General features: G+C 43.8%; 1 protein-coding gene across 13 annotated transcripts; it reads right to left on the bottom strand.

Moving 5' to 3' along the window:
* Window positions 1-1,772: 1,772 nt before the first annotated feature.
* Window positions 1,773-24,594, bottom strand: CPSF7 (cleavage and polyadenylation specific factor 7). Of its 13 annotated transcripts, none has more exons than XM_086383592.1 (11): window positions 24,386-24,525; window positions 23,728-23,836; window positions 17,087-17,305; window positions 16,891-16,956; window positions 16,155-16,258; window positions 15,610-15,782; window positions 12,131-12,545; window positions 11,491-11,609; window positions 9,191-9,359; window positions 8,380-8,547; window positions 1,773-3,729 (listed from the first exon to the last, which is right to left on the bottom strand). In XM_086383592.1, exons 7-10 carry the CDS (start codon window positions 12,391-12,393, stop codon window positions 8,385-8,387), a joined length of 714 nt encoding a protein of 237 aa, XP_086239718.1. In that variant the 5' UTR covers window positions 12,394-12,545; window positions 15,610-15,782; window positions 16,155-16,258; window positions 16,891-16,956; window positions 17,087-17,305; window positions 23,728-23,836; window positions 24,386-24,525; the 3' UTR covers window positions 1,773-3,729; window positions 8,380-8,384. The 13 variants fall into 13 exon arrangements, with proteins under 13 accessions (XP_086239718.1, XP_086239720.1, XP_086239717.1 ...); XM_086383594.1 differs by having other exon boundaries at window positions 15,637-15,782; XM_086383591.1 differs by having other exon boundaries at window positions 24,459-24,525.
* Window positions 24,595-24,636: the final 42 nt, after the last annotated feature.

Genomic DNA, 24,636 nt, shown 5'->3' with positions numbered 1-24,636 from the left:
CCTGGACTTGGCAGGTTTAGAGATGAGGAAGTAACATAGCCAAGCATCAACTGGTTACTAACTTGTTAGAAACTTTTGTCTTGTCTCAGTCTGGATTAGCCCCAGTCCTCAAAGGGTACCACATGAGTATGGGAATGAATGATTGAAAACGGGCACAGGATTAAAACAGGAAGTCCTCACATTTTCTCCTTGGGTACCTCGAAGCATTGCATTTCCCATACATGGCTTCATAAATGCGCCTCCTTTTTATTTAATTTTTGGCCATGCCACACTGCACACAGGCTCTTGGTTCCCTGACCACAGACCAAACCTGTGACCCCTGCAGTGGAAGCTAGGAGCCTTAACCACTGGACCACCAGGGGTCCCATAAATGTTCTATTCTTCTTGCTGCTTGTCAGAGCCAACTGTGTGGATGGTTAGTCATCAGAGAACATCATACAATAGAAACTGAGGCAGTGGAGGATGGAATCAGCACAGCTAGTCTTTCAGGGTTTAACGTGTCAGGCTGTACTCACCGTAGTGTCAAGGGAAGCCACCATACACCATGCACACCTGAAGAACTAACATTCTGGGACAATGGGAAAGGACAAAGGAGCAGGCGCTGGTCACAGGCTGACAGAAGTTGCTCAGATATTCACACTCATGCCTACAACTGCCAGGTGACTGCACGGCAGAGGTGATCCAAGTCTTTCCCTTTCTATACTCCAATGGTTGCCCCTAAGAGAAACTGCAGAATGTATTTGCTTCTCCAGTCTAACAGTCCTCACACTCTAGTCCCCACACACATAAGCCATCTGGAACATAAAAAGTAGACTTCTAGACTTTAGAGTTGATGCAGCACAGGAAGGCATTTTGGCAATGGCACACATCTGAGATGCAGGTGACCATGGAACTCAACTTGAGAACACTGGTTTAAGTTCTGAGAGGCACTGCAATTTTTTTTTCCTATAAGTTTGGTAACATTGTAGACCCTCCGGAGATTCCCTTCCACTACAGGTTACTTGTTTTTATACTGCTTTTGCCTTTACTGGTCTCGATAACACATTGTATGTCACCTGGTCATTCGTTCATCTTTTTATTGTGTTAACTCTTCTTGTTCACTGGGCTTTTTAAAGTCAGCTTTCTGGAATCCCAAGGATCACCCCTCAACACTCTGCTTTCTAACCTGTACTTCCTTATATTAGATAGCAATTCAGTCTACCTAAAACGTTCCCATTTGTTATTGCTGATGCTTAAAACATCCCAGTGTGGAAGGCAGGACAGCTATCATTTTCATCCTGCAGATGAGAGCCTGAGGACATGCTGCCTGTCCATGGTCATAGATTTAGACAGTGGAAGGAAGCACTAGCCAGCCTATCTGCTAATTCCTAGCAGAGGATTCTTCCCTTTATGAACCTGATGATAGCAGAACTCAACTGTACAAGGTAGGACATTTATTCTGGGAATATATCTTAGGAATCTTGAAGGATAAAGGATGACCTAGAATTAGGCTATTTAGATGGCTAAGGAAAAAAAGCTAAACCTCAAGGGGCAGCACCTCCAGAGTACTACACGAGGCCTCCTAGGTGTACCAAACACACTGCACCCCCACCGTCCAGTTTCAGCTGAGAACTCTGGGATTCACTCCCCTCCCTCTACATCAGCCCGCACCCATGTCCCAGACACCTCAACAAATCTATGCAATGCGGAATCTGTGAAACAGCGCACACCCCATTTATTATTTAAAAATATTTTGTTACAAAAGGAAAAAAAATACAATGCAGTATAAAAGATTGACAGTGTCATCAAGTTTATTACACAATTTTCAACCTATCAGAAAGACAAACAAATCACCAACAACAGGGGGACGGGGCCATGGCCTTTTTGAGGGTTGGGTTTCTTTCTTTTTGCTATCAGGAAATAAAACTAAAAATTGTGTCATTGAGTAAAAACAAAACAAAAAATAGGGAGAAAAAAAATTCTCCGGGTAAACGGCTTTTCTGGTATTCTATATATATTTTCTTCGCCGTAAACTGTCACCTTACTTGGTTTTCTCTACATTAAAAAGACACCCGGAGCTGCTCTTGAGGATAAGCACATCACTTAACACTTGGCTGGCTGGGCGGGGTGCCATATTCTGAAGTGGAGGCGGGGATGGGGTTGGGGGACAGGGGATAAAAAGCTACAACCGGTAGCCTCTGTCCCAAGGGAATGTGCCTCTCCAACCCTGGGGGGACTCCCTTAGTGACTTATTGAGGGCTGTGTCAGAAACGTGCAGGGAACAGAGGAAGGATTCGGTCCAACTCAGTCTCTCCCCTCTGAGCCAGAAGGGTCTCCAGTGACCCTACATCTCACATGCCACGTCTCCTGTTAGATGTCACATGCCCTTATAGATGCAGAAGCAGCATCCGTCGCCCCATGGGTATTGCAGGACCCTGTTGCTGCCGCTTCTGTCAGTAGCAACCACATCACAATTTGGATGTTATGGGAAAAGCAATTCCATTTGCCTGTGTAGAAAATGGCCCCCAGAGTGGTGGTCCTTAGAATTCTGAGCTGAGCTCATTCAAGTCAGGCTCCACTTCTTCCTTGCTCCTTATCAGAGGTAGCAAGTACCTCCAGGCAGAGCGAGGGGAGCTATTAAGTCAAAAGGTGAAAAAATACCAAATTTTTGTGACTTTACTTACTAGTGCCAGGTTATCCCACAATAAGTAAAAGTATGTACCTGGAGGATGCAAGCCCATGCTCACATCGAACCTGAAAAAAGAAAAGCCTATGGAAGTAGGCCATATCCTGCCCAACTTGCCTCCTTCCCCATTCCCAGTACTTCACGAGGGTTCTTCACTGCTGAGGTCCGACATCCCCAACTCCCAATGGCAGTACCTTCCTCTAAAACAAGGAAGCCGCCTTCTTGGGGGAAGGGCTCCACATGTGAAATGGAAAAGCCCCAGGGAAAGGGAACATCTAGTGGATGGAGCTGGTTATTGCAACAGGCAACCAAGCAAGAAGCAGTAGAGGGTGGTAATGGGCTCCGCCAGACCCCTCAGCAGACAGCAACCTCATGGGCCTTCTCTGCTTAGGAGGGGCAGGTCCACTGAGGAGGCTGGGCAGCAGGAGTTAGAAGGGTTTGAGCCCTCCGGGAGGTTAGGAAAACAAACCGTCAATATGTAAGAGGGAAAAGCAAGAACAGGAGCTTTCCAGGAAGTAGTTTCTGTTCCCATGGTCCCTCCTCAAAGGGCTGGGAAGGTAAAGGAGTTAAAGAAGTGGTATGTTAGCAAGGGGTTTGGACCCTCTTGGCCCCATCAAACCTAGTGCTGAGGGCAGGACCCTGGGCATATTTGGCACACCCAGTCACTCTCCTAGATCCCACAGGGAGGATCCATTTTCTTTGGGAAGGATTCTTCCCATCAACCTCACCACTGAACTGCTCCTGGAGAATCAGAAACTCAATGCGTTTCCTTGCACAAAGCACCATTCTCTATGGAGACCAGGGACCTGGACATGGTCTCTTCCTGTCTTCCACCCTCCCAACCACATGGAGTCTTTAGGTTCTTTACCCTGGCAAAAAGGAGCAGGACTGGGAGGGCTGCCAGGCAATCTTCAATCCTGTAGGGTAGAGGGTATTCCCTGGGTGTCTGGAGGGGTTAGGGGCTTGGAGGAAGGGGAAGGGGTGGAGCGGCCTCCGTCCTTTAGTCCTGATCAAGGTGAGGAGATGCAAGTCCATTAAAAAAACATTAGCTTCCAACCAGACTCCTGTAATGAGAACATCGGAAGGGAAGAAAGAAAGCACAAGTTAGAGGTTACTTTCTGATTAACAAGGGCTTATAATAAATTATAGTGGCATTTTCTAAAGTTAAAATGTATGAAGTAGGGGATGCAGACAGAATGCACATGTGGGAAAGTAAAAAACAGAATTGTCTGGGAATGTCTGGCACTGTGAGTAGTGAGGGCATGGCTGGAGCAGAATAGAGGAAAAAGGAGTACATCTTACTTTAAGGTTAGAGGGAAGAACACTGACAACGAAATGAGGAATCAAAGCAGTCTGACTGGAAAGGGGACTTTGGCAGAAAAAGTATGGAAACTGCTACATTTCAAGAAAAGTTGCTGTAAAGGAGCATGGTGAGTTTAAATACTATTTCAGAAAATCTATTCTGAGCAAGTCATAGCTTACCTTAAGGGAAAGGGGAAAAATCTGGAAATGGGAGGTACAGTGGTAAGAAAACAAGCGTGTACATAACCAAATCCACTAACCCCCAAATACTTAAGAGGCCCTAGCAGGGAGCATGCACTTATACAGGAAAAACTAAACTTTTCTCCTTTTAAAAAAGCATACACATAGATATAGACATACAGCCAGAGATGTTCTAAGTTGTACTAAAACTCAAGAGATTTTAAGTCTTCCCTCAGATGACAGCTGTGGGGGAGGGACCAAGAAGCACTCTAACACCAATCAGGAGTGATCTGGCCAGAACAGAAAGCAGAGCATGGAAATCAAAGAAAACAATCAGCAGTCACCATCCAAGAAAACTAAAAGCACAGTTAAGAACTGCTCAACAGTAAAGCACTGTTACATCACTTGCACATCTTGACCAAACTTTAGGTCCCCAGTACACAGCTCTAGTTCCAATGCTGTAATACCAATCTGCAGGGGGTGGCCTGGCAATCTTACCATATAAGATAGAACTGATGGTGAGAAGCAACAGGGGGAATGAAATTTGGGCTGAAGATTTAAACTAGTGCCTAAGCTGGCAACATGGCCTATACATAAAGGCTCAACCTTAATGTGTGCACATGGAGCAGCTAGCCAAAGAAAAAATACACTTGTGAGCTACCTGATCCTTCTACACTCTGAAATGGCGCTATTTCAGCCTGGGGTCCTCAGACTCTGCCATGGCCTCTGGCTTCTCTAAACACCTCTGTATGCAAGCACCTTCCTCAATCACTATATGAGAGAATGAAAGCCCTCAATGCCTTCTCAATTTCATATCACATGGGTTTCCGAATCTCTGCATTAGACCAAAACTGAACAGAATGCTCAGTTTTCACTCACTCAGGAGGATAGCAATGAAGTAAGAATAAATATACATCAAACAGGATAATGTCTTAAAACAACTACAAAAAGTCAGCGCCACAGACTACCTAAGAATATTCTCACACTCCAAAGCATACAAACATATACCACAAAAGAGATGTGATTTGGGAACTGCTCCTACAAAACAAGACTCAGAGGAAAACTAGCGCACCAGAAGTAAACTACAGTTGACCCCTGAAAAATACAGGTTTGAACTGCACTGGTCCACATATATGGAGAATTGTTTCAATAAATTCATACTACACTACTATACCATCTGAGGTTGGCTGAAATCTGTGGATGTGAAACCACAGAAATGGGAGGGCTGATTGTAAAGTTACACTCGAATTTTCAACTACACAGAGGTTGGCTCCCCTAACCCCTACACTGCTCAAGGGTCAACTGAACATCACCCACTTAGAGGTTATGGCTCCATTTTGGTGGTAAAGTTTGAATAGATTGAGGCCAAAGTGGGTCAATCAGACTTTAAGCCTCAGAGGTTGAGGCCATCCTGAGGAAGGGCAGACAAAAAAAAGGCTGCTGTTTTTTGTTGCCTCTAGATGGAACATATCCTTTGCTCTCAGGAACACCTGTCCATACAGTATAAATACTATTTTTTTTAATAACTAAAAGGGGGGCTACAGTCCACGGGGTTGCAAAGAGTCGGACACGACTGAGCGACTTCACTCACTCACTGTACACAGAGCTTGGAAGTTCTTAAGATAAATGAGACTAATTATCCGGATGGAATAACCAACATATCTAAAGGATGACTAGGAAAACTGGGGAACTAGGAAACCTATCTCAAGAGTTAATTTTCCTCATCTGTCATGGGCCTGCACCAGCCAAATGGCTGTTTTCTGGGAACTACTGGGTTACAGGATTTTTCAGATATCCAAATTGAACCATCCCATAATGGAAGAAAACTCCCATTTTACAGGTGGATAAAACGAAGCAAGACGACAGTTTTTAAAGTTTCAGGTTCACATGTTCAACCCCCAAAATTCAAATCATCAGTGGATCTCACAATTTCTCTATCAAAGGCTGTCAGACGAGCAAAGCCACCAAGAACAGTGATGTGCAGTTACACATTCCGACTATGAAGCTGAGTGTGGCCCCATGCGTCGCACACATCAAGTAACACCTCCCTGGTCACTCCTGTCCTAGCTAGCTGCAAAGGACACACACGGTGGGCTGCAGGAATGGGGGAGGGTGGTGACTGACACTGAACCTACAAGCAACACCAGCAACTGTGCTAGCTCCAACAAGACAGCGAAGTGCTGCTACTGCTACAGCAGGGAAGGACTCAATCAAAAGACCCACTCAACCCACCCTCCTGCGCACCCCGAGACTGAATTAGGCCAAAGCTATCTGTGGGCTCCACCTCTCCTGAAGCCTGCTTTTCTGGAAGATATACGGGCACTTCTCAAATCTCAACCTATTGCAAAATCTAGAAAGAAGTATCTAGAACCCACAGCCTAACTGCTGATTTTCTGAGGGGTATCTTAGATTTCCATTAATATCAAGTACTCCAAGACTGTGGAATAAAAGAGAGAAGGGAGGCAGGTAAAAAATGTTAACTTCATTTCCCCATATATCTGCTCTCTACAGAAGACAAAAAGAATTCCCAACTACAACTCTGCTTAAGTTTTTTTTTTTTTTTTTTAAAACAAAACATTTATTTATTTGGTTGTGTTGGGTCTCAGTAGCAGCATGCAGGATCCAGGTCCCTGACCAGGGATGAAACCTGGGACCCTGCATTGGGAGCAGAGTCTCAGCCACTGGACGACCAGAGAAATCCCTCCACTTAGGTTTACGGCAGACAATGTCAAACAACAAACTAGAGGGCAAAACAAAACAAAACAAAACAAAAAACAAACTAGAGGGCAGTAGCTGAATATAACCAGACTCCTTTCTCATTAGTTTGGTAGGTTATCATTAGGCAACAGTTTGTAGTCCAGCCACTGCTTGTGAACGACAGGCACTCACAGAAGAGGAAGGGCTTCTTTTCCCTTCTTCATCCAGTCCCCCATGTATCCACCCCAAAAACACAAAATAGAACTACTCCAACTCTTCACCCTCCTCAATTACCATGACTTCAGACCAACCAAATTGGCCAAAACCAAGAACATTTTCCTAATGTACTTGATGTGAAACCACAAAATTGACAAGAGACCCCAAAGTATCACCTGGGTCATGCAACAGCCTTCAGGAACCACAAACAGACCATCCCCACCAGAGTCTAGACTACTTTTAAAGATCTCCAAAGAAACAGAGGCAACAACTGCTCCTGCTTGCTTATGTACTGGAAACAATCTTTGTTGGAAGTTTGGTTTCAGGTGGGATTGCCAAGCTGGTGGGATGTAACCTGGAGCCTGTCTGAGAAGCCTACCTCAACTTTTCAGTTACTTGAGTTAACATATTTAGTTCCCTGCCCTCAACCCTCCTGGCTTTTGCTTTAAGAAAAAAAAAAAAATGCTGTCAATGAGTTTTTCCAAAACATATCCTGCCATTGAAGTATCCTCCACATACTCCACATATCCTCTAAAGCTTTAATTTTTTTTTTCAGATCTGCTTTCTCCTAAAGTATCCTGATTTTCAAAATCTTTTAAATAATAGATATTAATACTAAAAAATTATTAATGTTGCACCTTGAAAACTTACAAGTAGGCAATGGTCTTACTTTTCTTTTTTCTGTCTTGGCCAATTCCCCTGATTTTTTCCTCTGAAAGTTTGGTGGGGTTAAAATAACAACAGTGAGGGACTTCCCTGGTAGTCCAGTGGTTAACACTTTGCACTGCCAATGCAGGGTGCACAGGTTCAAACTCTGGTCAGGGAACTAAGATCCCACACCTGGCATGGCAAAAAATAAAATGTAACAATAACAGTAACAAAAGCTATCATTTATTGAGAACTTACTATGTGACAGATACTATGACAGCTAAAAGCTCTATATGGAATTAGCTCACTGAATACTCAGCAATCCAATGAGACAGTTGTTTTATTATTTTCACTCACAAATGAAGAACAGAAAGTAATATGGCTGGAGGAGATGGGATGTATAACCTGCAGAAACTATGTTCTTAGCCATTATACCATGTCGAGTGAAAGCAGTCAAAAAACAAGCAAAAATAGCTTAATCTCAGGTCCATTTCAAGGTGAGACATCTCACAAACAAGCAGAAAATCTGCCCTCCTGAGTTTCTGGTTACATAAATCAAAGTCCTCCCGTCCCCTTTACCTGCTTTAAAAGGAGGGAGAGAAACCTTTACTATCAATATTTTTTCTTTCATAAGAAATCATCAACAAGCCAGCGATGGGGCTCTATCCCACCTTTCTCAGTGGTGCCGGTCCCGTTCTCTATCCCGGTGTCTCTCGTGCTCTCGGCTCCTTTCTTGGAAGTAATCATCATGCCGATCTTCATTATGAAGCAGGTCCCGGTGCCTCCTGCTGCTTTCCCGGGACCGGCTTGGTGACCTCTCTCGAGACCGATGTCTTTTCCTATTAGAAAGACTGTTTTCAGCCTCACTCAGAAGACCTACCCCATTCTTTCCAAGAACCTGGTGTTTTGGTGTCTCCTACTATTTGTTAAACCACTCTTCTATTACTCTATCATGGGCCCACTGTCTGAGGATGTTAGCTCTTTAAGGACTAGTCTTTTAAAGAAAAGTAAGAACAAATTTGTTGAGACTTATTAATGTATCAGGCACAGTGCTAAGAGCTTCACATGCTTTATTTCACTTAATCTTTACAACAGATCTGTAAGATAAGTACTATCACTGTCCTCTTTTTAAAAATGAGAAAAATAAGGCTTCAAAAGTTGAGTAACTTTCACATTCAAGGTCACACAGATAGTTAGGAGCAGAATTCAAATCCAAGAATGTATGGCTCCAAAGCCCACGTTCTTAACTATGTTGGTCTTCCATCCTAAATAAGCCCATTGCCTCACCCAACACAGATTTCAGACATTACAACATTTATTAATGTAAACATTTGATCAATTTCTTCCCCTTAAAGGCACGAGGGCTAGGTCTGCTCTTTCAGCCAGGTCCTTGCCTGATACCTGTGTTCCTTTCCTTCCCCTGCCAACCCCTGGAAAAATGCTGCTCAGGGCTAGCTGTCGCTGGAGCAATTATCAACTCACCTGGACGAGCTCCCGCTGGCACCCACACTGTAAGACTTGGCTTCAATGCCATGAAGACAGTCCTTAAGAGAGGAGATGAGGACACGGCAACGCTCATCATTGGCGACCCGGGACTGTTTGATAACAGCAATGGCTGTGAGCAGCGTCTCAATCGCGTCACTGTAATCCCCTGACAGGGGATGGATGGGAAAGGCCAAGGATAAGCAGAGGGAGTAAACTAACTGATGAAAAGGAGAACTCAGGAGGACACACACCAAGAGTAACTAGCTGTCCCACAGAACCATAGTATAGTGGATGAGGCAGAAGCGGCAAGTATAAAACTGTATGGAACCAATATTCCAATGGTCTGGAATCAGACAGATGCTCTCAGATACTGCTAATGGATGTATAAACTGGCATGTCATTGTCTGCAGGCTATTTGACAACACCCATTATAATAAACAATGTGCACACTTTTTGACCTAGCAATTCTAAAAATTTTCAACTTCTGCTCACAAGTGTATAATTTAAACCATGTTTGTTTTAGCATCATTTGTTTTATTAAAGAATCAGAAACAACTTAAAAGTTCCTTCAATAGGGTCTGACTATATAAATTAAGGAACATCGGTTCTACAGAATATTCCATAGTTGTTAAAAAGCGTAAGGTAATAAATCTGGATATAAACAAAGCGATCCATGTAAAGCACTTAAGCACAGTGCCAGGCACACAGTAAGGGCTCAATAAATGTTAGGTGTTAGTTGGTATAATAGATGATCAGAATATTGTTGAAAAGCTGTGAAACAGTATTCCATATCAAAATTATACATATATGATGCTATATGCAAAAAAAAAAAAAAACAACCCTGAAGGACAGAAACTTCAGATGCATGGTAGTCTTACTGACAGTTCTTGTACAGAAGTCTTTCATTTATTAACACTGCACAGTTCTGTCTGAATTATTTGTAATCTATAACCAAACATGTATACGCACAGAAGTAACATATAGTTAAAACACGTTATGTTGTGTGCATACACACACACACACACACACACACACTCTTTAAATTTTGCTGCCATGAAGAACTAGCTCCTTCCTTCACCATCTGAGCGATACTCAGACTCACGGCTAGTGGTTGGGGTGGGGACCTGCATACTTCCTAACTAAAGCTTTCTTGCATTGCAAGAGCCTTAAGGACAAGATAATGCAAGGAAAGCATGAAACCAGGCAGGGGCCAGTGACAGGACCAGCAGCTTCCTCGTGCAGGGTAGTAAAGAATGAAACAGACTGGAGGAGCTGCAGTTCTGTGGAGGCCAAGGAATGCTGGGATTTTGGCTCGACCAGGGGAGGGAATTTTTGCCTGTTTTGTAGGCAGTCAATAGATATCTGTGGTTTGAATGACTGAAATGAGAACAAAACAAAGGGAGGAGACAGAGGTTCAGTTACTGATCATCTCAATGTGAAGGAACTGGTGGAGAACAATGACTGTTTTTCCTTACACTGTGTATCTGACTTGCTACGACGAGCATACCTAACTTTTTAACTTAAAGAGATTTACTCAGATGTCAATGAAGATTTCCGGTGGAAAACAGAGAGAATATATACATGCTTTCTGTCTTTACTCTGCATTCAGATTTCGTAGTAAAGAGAAATTATGGAAAATGGATGAAAACAGTTATTTCTTAGATATGACAATCTATATCTACATTCATGTGGGAAACTCACAGGAAGAAAGTGAATATGATTAGTGTTATAATGTGAAACTTGGATCAGAACTCTATATACTCTTCTCTTAGGAAGCAAAGATTCTGTTTCCTCAGCTCTCAAAAGCATGGCTTCTGGTTCTGCCCACTTAATACTGACAGCAGGGCAAAAGTTAGCTGTAAGGGTGTATCATGCCTTAAGATGACACCCAATAGATTTGCCTCTTTCCAGGACAGGCTACATGGAGGCCATCAGCTCTGCCTCAATCCTCAAATATAATCGGATTCCATATCAACCATCATCATCAGTCCTAAAAACTCAAGGTGTACCCAGACACTAGACCCAGTGATCAACCACTGAGATCAAGATTTCCAGGAGGCAGGAAACACCACAATGAGATAGTATTAGTTATTTATATTCTATGCATCAAGTTGGCTTTCATGGGGCAGGTCTAGATACAGGCTAAATAGTCTCAGTGGAGCTCCCCAAAAGCCCAAAAGCAGGTTATTATTGATTTTCAAAATGTACCAGTGCTCCAATTTTATCTTGGACTTCTTACCAATGGAAATGACAAAACTAAAAGTAAGGAGAAGGCAGCAAAGCTAAGGATGAGTTACCTGCACTGGCTCCAGATACAGCTTTGGAAATGGCACTGCTGGAAATTGCTCTGTTCCGCTTCATGATGTCTTCAAATTCTGCTTCACTCACTGTAGAGGGCGGAGGGCCCGAATCTCGGCTGCACACAGAAATACAGAGACAAGATCACTCTTGACTGCCCATACCCAGCGTTATCTTACCATCCTCTAGAGTACTATGCTATTTAATTACACTCTCCTGTATGCTGTCTGAAATGATTCTAAGCCTGTTCACATGTTTTCTATGTTCATGTTCTCTAAAGACAGGATTTATGTGGTATACTTTTGTAATTCTGGCACGACCCCATAGTGCTAGACACTGGTAGCACTCATAACAGTGACTCAGAGCACTCAACTTAATCAACCACCTGAAAAGGGGATACAAAGGACACAGTTTGGGTGAGAGGTTAAGATGCAAACAAAATACCAAATAAAAACATTCTCTAACAGGTAGTTAACTATTTCCCAGGACTCAATACTATGACAACAGAATTTCCACAAGGGAAAAAGAAAATAATAGTTCAGTGCTCACTTACTTCCTTGGGGAGAAGAAAACAAACTTAACATACTGTCTACCCTGCTATGCCTGGCTCAGATTGGAAAGGAACAAGATAGTCCTTACCTGCCATGGTGGTTATAGGGTGCTGAGGCCTTCATGTAAGTATCTGGTGGAGGCCCCACTGTGGCATTTGGTGGGGGGAAGAAGGCTGGATTGAGGTGAAGGGCAGGTGGGATGGCCCCAGGGGGGGGTACAGCCAGATGAGGAGGTAATCGAGGAGGAGGGGGCATGAGATGCTGGTAGTGGATGCCAGGAGGAGGAGGAGGGACCCCAAAGCTTGAGGAGAGAGGTGGTGGGGGTGGAATGGGGGGTGGGGGCAGACCCATCAGGGGAAGGGCTGAAGGAGGGCGATTAAAGTAGGGCAGCACACTGGGGGGCTTATCCACACGGGCAGATGAGGGCACAAGGTTCTCAGAGGGTGTGGCCCGTCCATCAGCAGAATCACTAGAATCTCGGGAGTGGGCCCGTGGAGGTATTCCTATGAAGAAAAAAGAATTACCGTTACTGCCCAAGTCTTAAACATAACCATGGGACAAGTTCATCCGTCACCAAGAGTCATCTGACACCACACTAAGGAAGGTGACAGGTGGCTGAGGAAGAAGGTAAAATCACCTACTGCCTCAGAAAGGTAAGAGGCAGCCTAGTTCAGACATAAACCCAGGAAGCAGTACCACCCTAAATTCTGTGTGCTAAAGAATTCTCTTTATCTAGAACTCTCAGTGCTTCACATTTAAATTATCCTTAAATTTGTTTTCTGTTTTTAAATGCAGAAGGTTCTTAATAACCCACGAGAAAAATGACAGTGCTGAAATATGTTCATTACTGTTTAGCTGGATTCAAGCAGATTAAAAATCTCATTTTCTCTGGTAGGAGTTCAGGGACTCTTTCCTTGGGCTTGTAGTAGTTACCCTTTTCTATCCTGCTATCTATTTGAAATTTTCTCTTTGCCTTGGCACTTTGGCCAGTAAATTTGGAGGAAAGGAGGGACAGGCAGGGCATGAACAACACTTCTTCCATCCAAGTACCAAAACTGGTAACTGGGATGAGGAAGAGACACGGAACAAGAAGTGGAAGACTAGAAGTTAAATGAGAGAAAGTGGGAGATAAGCCAAAAAAGTGAAGTCGCTCAGTCGTGTCCCACTCTTTGCGACCCCATGGACTGTAGCCTACCAGGCTCCTCAGTCCATGGGATTTTCCAGGCAAGAATATTGGAGGGGGTTGCCATTTCCTGCTCCAGGGGATCTTCCCGACCCAGGGATCGAACTCAGGTCTCCCACATTGTAGGCAAACGCTTTACTGTCTGAGCTACCAGGGGTCATATGAGATCAGCCCATAGAATGAGCAGATGGCACACAGCTGACATCAGGGACTCCTTGCAAAAGCTTGGTACAAAATATGTCTGAAATCTGGGAAATTCCTACTATATTTCAACAGTCCAAACCCTCTACCCCACAGGGCAGCCTTCTAGGAACATGATCATGGTTCAGTGGTTATATCATTGTGCAAAATGGACTCAAAACATGTCTGCATACTGCTGGAAACATGGCTGTGATACCGTTGAGTCACCTGGGTTAAACTTGTTCCCTTTTTCCAATTTAATAGTCTACTCTCAGCCTGGTTGATATGAAATCCAACAGAAGAATGTGATCACATGGCCTTGGGAGTCTTGGATGTAAAACGATGCCATTAGGAGACAAGTGTGAAGAGGAGAAAAGAAGAGTGCTCCTTAAACAAAAACTTGTTAGTAAACCCTAACTCCCGATGAAAGCATTAAGTGGAATTAATCCCTTTGGCAACCACCTTGGTTTCTCTAATGTAGTATATCACCAGTGCCTACCCCAGCATTCTCGTGCTTTTCATGTCTCACACATATGGCAACTTGCTTCTTCCCTGAGTTCTCTCAAACTGAAGAAAGAATACTAGCAAGTGTAATCCCCTGAAAGTTAGCTATCTTCCCAGCTCCTGTTCCCACATCAGCAAAGGTTTTTTTCTTTTTTTTTTTTGGTAGCTATGGCTACAAGTCCCAAGAGTAGCAACCATTTTTAAGCAGACTATGTCAACCAGCTGTACTGAGTGAATTAACAGGGTCCAACTATATCAACATGACAGAGCAGAAAAACAATTCAATCACCATCGTCATTCTAGCAAAGAAAGGTAAAACCCAGGAGTAAACAGCCCAGTGGTGCTAGGACAATTAGGTGTGCAATATAAATGTAAAATTATACATCTTACGGAAGTCAGAAGAGGGCTGAATCATACAAAGACTCTGAAACAGAATGGACTCTGAAAATTCATGTTATCAAGGAAAAAAGTTGTGTCTTCTAATACAGAGCAATAGGAGCTCACAACACTTCCATCTAGGCTCTCAATCTAGTTATAAGAACATAGCTATTCCTATGCAAGAGTTAAGTGACCATATTTCCACCTTCAATCAATCTATCCAAGGTCCCAGTAGACTACTCAATCAACACAAGGCACTGTTTTGAGAAAAGGACTTAAGCAGTTACAGAAAGTAGGTAACAAAACTTTGCCATCACCCTCACTGTAGTAAGAGGCAAGTAATGGCAGTTGGCTGTTTCAGGCAGGGCCTTGCAGGGTAGCTGCACCTTGTGAGGTCATGACAATCCAAAGCTGGTTCCCAGGTTTCACAGGTTCAGACACTGATTTTAACAGTGGCCCAGGGGTGACTGGACCCTAGGAGATTGATTCACACTATTCAAATTCACAAGAGACTGATTCTTAAACCAGAATGCCAATTTTGTGATTTACAATGAGAAATACAACTGCCAAGCAGACTGGAATACTCGTGTCACCTGGTCAGTGCATTCTCTTCCCAGTAGGAGACCCTAGTTGGGAAACCAAATTAGTATCAGAAGATGGCTTGGTGAGAACGGGGTCAGAATAAAGGGAATAACGTGAGCTTAAGGCATACCATCATCAGGCTAATGTGGCATGATGCAACATCCTTTACTAATGGGAAACACTTGCCAAGCAAACTAAAATAGCAGGTAATCAAAAGGGTACCCAACCCCCCTGGTCAATGCTGGAAAAACACTGTTAAATTTTTACTCTCCAGCATTTCTTTCAGTCGATTCCTTAAAGAGTACCTTCCAATGTATGTTTATAACAAGATTACAGCCATCTTTATGTAACCATATTTGTATTTTACTGTGGTTGTTTAGTATTTGATAGAGAAACATGTCTTACAAGTAAGTCCATTTGCTATATACTGATTTTTTAAATAGTAAACACATAATTCAGAGGTGACAGGAACTTTATACACTGTGTCCAGTTCAAATGGGGAAGTAGGCCCTAACAGTAAAGTGACTTGCCCAAGGCCACATGAGTTAGCAGCAGAAATGCATAACCTGAACTACCTGACTCCTGGCACACAAGTCTCACTTTTAGCTCACCCACTGCCATGCTGCCACCCATAATCACTACCACCCTCCCTCAAACTCCTCCACAATGTAGACCAAGCCTACAGCACAGAAAACAAACCCACAAAATACCCCCCTTTCATACAGATGGTCTCCACGTACCCCCTCTTGGGACTCGGACGCACTCACGTTTCCGAGCCTGTGCCTCAAACTGTGACAGGTTCTGCCGGGTGGCCGGCCTCACATCCACTTTTTCTCCATTAAGAACTTTTCCTGGCAGAAGTTCCAATAATTTGTGGACAGAGTTTTCAGAGGCTACCACCACCTCAGCATACCTTGAGGAAGAAAAATTAGAAATGTGTGAGATCTACTAAACAATCAAGAGAGAAACACAGAAATTCTCTTCCACTTTTGGTAGAGCAAAGGATACCCTGCTTATATTATATATACAAAACTATCAACAACAAAAAGTGTCAGCCTAAAATGTTACCATTTATTTCAAATTAGAAACCAGCTTTCTTTGCCCTTCAATGGATGGATGTTCCCCTACCTCACAATGAGATCCCCTTTCTAAGGTGGTTTGTCAAAACCAAGGCAGTAAACTGGGCCAGGGTGGGAGGGATTAAATTACAGGGCCAAAGTAACAGTACAGATCTGTTATCCCAATGGTTACAAACTAAAAGGGGCTTCTTAAATCCAGACCTCACCCTTTAGACTGGCCATTTGCTCGATTCTCTGCAAATTTCAACTCCACCACATCATAGACTCCTATAGAGCGAATAACCTGGATCAGCTGCTGGTCTGTGGTCCACTGGGGCCGGCAAGATGGAAAAGGAAGAAATGTCAAGAGGTATACCCCCTCCCCCAGAATGTTCCAAACCCTTCCCCCAAACCTAGGAGTCTAGTCATAACCACGACCCCCCAAAGGAAACCCAGAAGGCCATCAGGATGTCAATGAGAGCAGGTTTTAATATTGTCCTCACCCAGACAGAACTGCAAACCACCCACCTCTGCCCCAATCCCCGTATCTGAAACTAAGAATATTAAAACCTATTTTAACTCTGACTGCCATGTGGATCATCAGTTCAAACACTGATTACTAGCAGCTTTTAGTTGGAGATCTGACAGGCCAGAGTTGATCACTGTCAACAACTTCCCCCTCAGTATATACAATTCTTAACTTGGAAAAAACCACCTCCCATCACCAGCCCCAAAACATGTCACACAATAACTTTTGCAAAACAACAATCACCACCTACCCCGAGTGTACTACAGCTATCAAGGTCTTTGCTCCCTCTCACCCATCATTATCACAGGACCATCTAATGACCACCAAGAGTTCAAGGTGTTCACTCTGAAATCTCATCCCACAGATGACCCTGGTAGACATAAAGCCCCAGGGTCAGGGGCGGTAACAAGATGGCAGAAAAAGCAACTACCCACTTAATCATTGCTTTCTTCGGCACCAGTACGTCCTCAGGATAGTTCTCTTTCAGAGATCAATCCAACCTGATCCCAGGAAAAAGAAATCCAACCCCATCAGAGCACAAAACAGTGCAACAGTGGTTTCTGAAAATGCCATCACCTCCCAGTGCTCTCCCTCCAGCCCACCCAAGCCTTTTTGGTTACCCATGCTCACCCAGGAGAAACTGCCCACGTAGACAGCAGCTCGCCTATTGCGCAGGCCACTGTAGGTGTACAGAATTGCAGGGGTCTTGTTATTGGGCTTGGGAGATGGCTCCTGGCGAACAGGAGGAGGTGGCTCAGTGCTGCTGCTTCTGTCATCTGAGGGCTGTGAAGTGGCTGTCAACACGTCATCATACAGGTCAATCTGATCTGTGTTGTTGAATTCTGGGTCCTAAGAGACGAGGCATTGGCAAAGGTGGGTTTGAAAACCTTTCATTTTGTTCATTCTATTTTACTCACATTTACTTACAATCCACAGTCAAATACTTTGTAAAACATACAAAAACTTCCTGTCACACTCAAAAAACTTCCCCATGTAAAACAATTTTAAAAATTATGTTTATGTAGGTGTTTCTCTTAAGACCCTATTAGGAGTCTGTAGTGTTTCTAGCTTTAATCAACCGTGAGACTCAAAATGTACAGGACAATTAAACAAGCACACTAAGAATGCACAGGGCTTCCCTGGTGGCTCAGTCAGTAAAGAATCCGCCTGCAACACATGGGAGAGCTGGGTTCAATTCCTGGGTTGGGAATATCCCCTGGAGGAGGGCATGGCAACCCATTCCAGTATTCTTGCCTAGAGAATCCCTAAGGACAGAAGAGCCTGTTGGACTGCAGTCCATGGGGTTGCAAAGAGTCAGACACGACTGAGAGACTAAGCACAGCACAGCAAGAATGCACAGAGATACATCTGCTATTGTTATCAGGAAGCCAGCTTCCCAAGACCACATTTATACCAATGAAATTTTCAACATCTTACACTATTTCCAAAATCAAGAGTTACACAAAACTTACTATTCTACTTAATAACGCTCTAAAGCTCACAGTATATAATCCCATCTTTCTATTAACCATCAAAAAATAAATAAAATAAAAAGGAAGTGAATAATTGGGGGATTTTCCTTTATACGTTCTAGTGCATGACGTGCAGATCCAACACATTACCATGACGTTTATATAAGAAACATCTCTGAACAATACCAGAGATATCTAATGATATACAAAAGCAGTCAAAGTTTTCTAAAACATAAAGCTCAGGAAACAGAACAAGCACCCATATCATAAAGCTGTATTACACTAACCATTTAGAATATGAACGTGCATTCTGGAAGATAGGTGAGATACACTTTTTGTCTGTGTTATATATTACTGTTATAGACTGAATGTGGCCCCCCCGCGCCCCGCAGCACACCTCCTTGAAGGGTTTCCCAGGTGGCACAGTGGTAAAGAATCTACCTGCCAATGCAGAAGACACAGACAGGTTCAATCCCTGGGTTGGGAAGATCCCTTGGAGGATGGCATGGCAACCGACTCCAGTATTCTTTCCTAGAGAGTCCCATGAACAGAGGAGTCCATAGGGTCACAAAGAGTCAGAAATGACTGAGCACACACACCCACATTGAAACACTGTTTCCCAGTGTGATGGTATTAGGAGGCGGGGCCTTTGAGAGGTAATTAAAATGAGATGAGGTCTTGAGGGTGGAGCCTATGAAATGTATTAGTGCCCTTGTAAGAATTAGAGCTTGCTTGCTCTGCTCTCCATCACGTGAGGATACAAGCTGGCAGAGGCTGCAACTGGAAGAGGCTGCTCACCAGAACACAAACCTGATCTCAGTCTTTTAGCCTCTGGAACTGTGAGAAATAAATTTGTTGTTTACAAGTCAGCCCATTTTTAGTATTATAGCAGACCAAGGTAACACATATCAAAACTCCTAAAATCATAAGAACTACTATTAAGGGAACTTAATGTTTCAGAGTTTTCAGTGTTATTATCTTAGAGAGGATCTTTTAAGGATCAGACAAGTTGTTTCCCCCCGCCACCCCCCAGGTAACAGTCTAAACATCCAAACAGTGCTAAAGATGAAACTGCCAAAAAACAGATACAAGGAGACATTGGAGTGTTTTAGGGACACTATAGCTCATTCATGTCATTGCTGTCTTTTAAAAATGGGAATAAAGATCCATACAAAGGGAATAAAAAAAGAACCTTATTTGGCAACTTGCTTAGTTCCTTGAAGGTGAATCATCTCTCCTAATGCACCTCAGGTGCGGAAGCTGCAGTAACTTTCTCCCTTCAAATCCATCACAAGAATTCCTGATTCTGGAGTGCAACTAGAGGACTCACTACAAAATACATTCTTAGACCTACATACCAACAGAAACTTTTGGAAACAATCTTATAGTTCTCAGTTTATCTGAAGTAAAAGGGAAGAACATCCACAGCATGATAATGTAAATAACTTCAAATGTTACAGATACTGTTAAGAAGCCCAAAGGAAAAGAGCTTGAACCTTGTAAAAATCTCAGAAAGAGAAGAGCCTGAAAAAGAATCAGGGAGGTAAATAAACACAAGAAGACTATCTTAGGTAGTCAAATCTATAAATAAGGACCTTGCATAAAAAAAGATGAGTATGATGGGGAGCTGCTAACACTGGAGAGTACAGGGTGGATAATGAATTTAAAAGGTGAAGAAAGTCACAGCTAGTAACTCAATATTTTGTGTGTAAAATATTTGACAGTCTAAGTCTCAAACAATCATAACTCTAGACAAATCATTTATTTATTCATGCACTACATATGACTTGCTCTTATGGTTCAAGGTGTAGAAAAGACCTGGAAACCACTTGATCCTCTTCAGTCCTCTAACCCTAAAACAACACTACTTCAAACCAGGATAACTTTTTTTTTTTTTATAATTAATCAAGGATTGTGAAACGGAACTTAAATAAGGAAACTCACAATCTTGTATGGTCAGTGGAACCAAAGTGGCATTCTTTCCATGATCTATGATTCAGAGATGCATGTTGAAACGTTTTAATACAAAGACTATTGCTGATAACTGAGCAGTTAACATGCAGACATGGGCAGCTCAGAGATCAAAGGTATCACTAGGAAATTTCCCATACCGTAAGCCTCAGTGAACAATCTACTCTTTCGGGGTTCCTTAGAGAATATGACAGTCCCAATCCCAGAAGACTCTGGTGTATGGATTATTTTACCACTTTAAGAAATACAAAAGGATTCAAAGAATGCAAAATTGTCATAAGATTCAAATGGTCTCTCTGGGCCACAGAACCTCAGTTCAAAGAATTTTGGAGGAACTGTTCTGATGCATATGGCAGACCTATTGAGGATTCTGTTGAAGATTTTGTTGAAGAAATAATGTTATCAAGATGTATTTGCATCTAAATCTTCTAGCAACATCAAGGGGCTAAGACAAGAAAAGAGGTAAGGACCTGAGGTTTTTCTGATTACCAAGTGAGCTGATTATTTATGCAGCTAAAGCAAAATCTAATTCTACAAATTAAGTGAAAAATACAGTATTTTACAGGCATTGGTGTTAAGGATTTCATTTCAAGGAGATTAGAAAAGATGTATTTAATACTAAATTAATACCAGAGAGAAGTTTCCATTTTATAGCAGAGGAATAGCTGTGATTGTCTCAGGAAGCTTCTTGGTTTACAAAAGAGAACTTGCATGATTTTGAATTTAAATAAGAACTTCCCCACCTGAATGCTCAATGTTCCTACTTGCCAGCCCTTTCCTGATATCTAAAGCGTTAGTCACTCAGTCATGTCTGACTCTTTTGTGACACCATGAACTTCAGCCAACCAGGCTCCTCTGTGCATGGAATTCTCCAGGCAAGAATACTGGAATGGGTTTCCATTCCCTTCTCCAGGGGATCTTCTGACCCAGGGATCGAACCCAGGCCTCCTGCATTGCAGGCAGATTCTTTACTGTTTGAGCCACCAGGGAAGACACAGTAATAAAGCTTTTTCTTAAAGCAACCTATGTGACTTAATTTTCTTATAACGGTAACCAAAGCTCAATGCTCTTGGCTTTGTGATTACTATTTCCACAATTCTCACTTCACTCTCCTTCCCTATCACCGTCCGTTGCTGTTGACCACCAGGAATGGAACCTCTTGAGCACACAAATCCATCTTCCCCCTTTTATCTCACTAGTTCTAATACGATGCCTAGCAAACAGAAGTAGCTCAGTAACTATTTGCTGAGGAAACTGAGCATACTGTGCAAAGCGCCCGTCTCAGCACTAGAAACAGAAAAGAGACCAAACACTCAGCAGGGACGGCAGCTTTCAGTCACTTTCCGAGTTGCTCTCCTCAGCCTGAGAGAGACCCTAAGAACTCCAAGTTTCCCTCTGTAACAGGAGCGAAGCAGCTCTGCAAAAGACGATTTTGCAGCACACACTGTAACATATCTGGAGTCGGCACCACAGGGTTCCATCTAGGAACAGTGCTTATTTCCCCTGGGGAGCAAAGTACACATGACAAGGTTCTTGTGCAGGGAGGGGTAAGTTGGGGTGAATTAGTAACATTCCTGTAACATTCTAAAACACAATCTGTACTGTTGGCCTTCAATCTAAGCTTACGTCTAAGAATCCCAAACAGAGCTTTTACCACTTCTCCAGCAGCTTCCAAATTCTACTAAAACCAGCTTTGCTAAAATTAACTCATTTGTGGGGGGGAAAAGCACCCTTTCCTGACTTTCCCCAGGACATAAAACATTTAAAATCTATACTTTCTTCAATATAACCAAGTACCAAATTGTCGTTTCAGTACAAACATCTACTTGATTTCACACACAAAAAAGTCCTATTTAACTGAGGAGACCAGAGATCAAATTGTTGAGACCAACAACTCAGTGGATGAGACCTGTCTTGTCTATGACCAACAAGCTATACTGCTTAAGAGATTATGAAATCTCACTTCTCAGACCACATGTGGCTAGACCTGTGGTCTAGGACCCTGTTCTACCCATTTCCTAGAGTGAATCATCAGCAGTATTGTCATCAACCCACAGATAATGAAATTAAGGGGAAACGATGTTTTTAAAATTAATAATAGAAAAGAATTAAAGGAGACTTATTTCTTGCTATCTCATATTTAAAAGAATAACATAAAAAGTAGTACGAGTCTTGATTCAAATATGAAAAATTCAGGAAAGTAAATAGTAACTAAATACGCTAAGTCTTTCTTTTTATCCATAAATAATTGACTTATTTGAAATTTAAAGAAAGATTTTCATGTATTTAAGTTAAGCAGCAGCCACATGTAGACAACTGCAGTTTGCCTGAGAAGACATGGGAAAATGATCAACTTTTGCCAAGTGAAAGAAACGGCACATAATGGCATATATAAACCTTGCCTGCTGCTTCACATCAGTCAGGGTCCATACTGTATAGCACATGGAACTCTGCTCGATGTTTTATGGCAGCCTGAATATGAGTGACGTTTGGCAGAGAACAGATACATGTGTGGCCGAGTCCCTTCCCTATCACAACATTGTTAATAGGCTATACCCCAGTACAAAATAGAAGTTAAAAAAAAGAGTCAGGGTCCAATCAGAGCACTTTCCTTCTCTGCCGCTGCTGCTGCTAAGTCGCTGCAGTCGTGTCTGACTCTGTGCGACCCCATAGGTGGCAGCCCGCCAGGCTCCCCCATCCCTGGGATCATCCAGGCAAGAACACTGGAGGGGGTTGCCAGTTCCTTCTCCAATGCGTGAAAGTGAAGTCGCTCAGTCGTGTCTGACTCTTAGCGACCCAATGGACTGCAGCCTACCAGTACCAGGCTCCTCCATCCATCGAATTTTCCAGGCAAGAGTACTGGAGTGGGTTGTCATTGCCTTCTCCGCTTTCCTTCTCTAGCCTGATTTTGTTTTTTAAATCCTCTTTATAGGTCCTTACATATAGCCATTGAAAGATGAAAATGGGAAAAACCAGTTTACTCAAGAGAATAGTGCTGAAAATAATCCAGGCAGGATATTAAGTTTTAAATACAGACTTTGGAACATTCTTGAGATCTTTTCTGAATTGACCTGTATATGAGATGATTGTTTCAAGGGAGATCACTGTATAATTTTCTTGACATATCGTAAAGAGATCAACAAACTGAACTCAAGAGTATGTGAGTGGGTCTCTATCTGCTTCTGAACTGGTTTGTCCAATACCTTTACCTCCTCCCACCAATTACATCATCAATAAAGTTTATTACTAAAAAACTAACATTAAAAAGCCTATGGACTACTCAAGACCAGAGTCAAGCTACTTCTGAAAGAAGGCAGGCTGAAAACAACTGGAAAACAACTAACATTAAAAGTTAAAGTTATCTTTCATACTTGCACTGCCTTATAGAGGGAAGGGGTACTACATTTCTCCAGCTGCCATTTGAGAGACTCTCAAAGGAACACGTATCAACATTGCCTTCGTAGATGCTACAGAACACCTAATTCTGATTTTTAAATGTGGCCAGTCTTCCAGGAGACTGACGTTCAACTCTGGCTTCCTGGAGGAGCAAGTTCCACAGGTTGATGATATACCACTCTATTAAACCTAATTTTTATTTGCTCTTAAATCAAAGGTTTTAAAATTAAGCCTGCAGGCTTTAGTTGACATAAAACGGAATAGGCATATGTCTTGAAAGTCTGTGCTAGAGGGAAGATTTTAGATTTGACAAACGTGTGTTCAGGCCGAGCAAATCTCAACCACTGACAGAGCTTGGGACCCCTGCAAGTTTGCTGCAAGAGATTCCTCGCCTGATACAGGAAAATCCCACTGTTCCCGAGGACTCCTCACCTGATTGAATTCTTCATCAGCGTATATATCAATCAAGTCAACTCCTTCTGACATGGCTTCGGAAGGAAGATCTCGCGCCCGGAGAACGGACAAGGCAAGAAAGATGCCACTGCGGTATCCAGAAAGAAGCAAGAGTTACAAGGCATAAGGGTCCCGGGCTGGAAGGAGGGCACTGGTTGCCAACCTCCCGTCTCCAGAGACGCAGCATCCCGGCAGTCCGAGCTCGGCCCCACCCGCTCCGCCCCGCCCCCGGCCTCGCGCCGCCCCTCGCTCTCCCAGGCCACCGGGGCTCGCGGGGCTCGCTGCCCATCACCCTCGGGCCCGACCGGAGCTGCGCCGCAGCTGCCCGTGGCGCGACGAGAAAGTCCAGGCCTCTGCTCCTACGGGCCCTCGGATGGCGCTGCGAAGAACGACCGCGGCGAAGCCCGCAGGCCCAGCCCGCCGCACCTGCCGAGGCCCCAAGCAGCCCGGGCTAGGAGTCCCTGCGGCTCCCGGAGCTCCAGCTACCTCCGCTCCCCACCCAGGCCTTAGTCCTCGCCCCCGGCTAGGCCCGCCCCGCTCCCTCCCCACAGACCCGGCCCGAAGCCCTCGGCCCCCTCCCTCAAAGGCCCGCGCCTCCCGCCGCCTGCCAACTCCGGTTGTCGCAAACTCAACCGACCCCCTCCCCGCCTCAGCGCCGTCCCCGAGCCCTCTTCCGGCCCAGCCGGCCCCCGGCCGCGCGCCCCCGTTACCGGGAATATGGCGGCGGCGGCGGCGAGTCTGGACTAGGCCCGAAGCGCGCGAACCGCTCTCGGCCCCAGGTCCCGCCCCCCCCCCCGCCGCCGGCGTCACACGCACAGCCACTTCCGCCATACGCGAGGACGCATCTTCCTGCTCAAGTCTTCGGCGCCGCTGTCTGAGGCCCTGGTG

Source organism: Bos grunniens, chromosome 29 (genome assembly GCF_055505025.1).
Source record: "Bos grunniens cultivar Pamir isolate PY7600 chromosome 29, Bosgru_T2T1.0, whole genome shotgun sequence".
NCBI lineage: Eukaryota > Metazoa > Chordata > Mammalia > Artiodactyla > Bovidae > Bos > Bos grunniens.
Note: the sequence above shows the minus strand (reverse complement) of the source record. Positions and strands in the feature narration are given on the sequence as shown.

Coding starts and splice junctions, on each gene's coding strand:
- CPSF7 (XM_086383582.1), bottom strand. CDS start 24,579: ATGGCGGAAGTGGCTGTGCGTGTGACGCCGGCGGCGGGGGGGGGGGCG. Junction 23,837..24,385: donor GGCGCTGAGGCGGGGAGGGG/GTCGGTTGAGTT, acceptor TGGATACCGCAG/TGGCATCTTTCTTGCCTTGT. Junction 12,546..15,609: donor CGTCCGAGTCCCAAGAGGGG/GTACGTGGAGAC, acceptor TTTTCTTCATAG/GAATACCTCCACGGGCCCAC.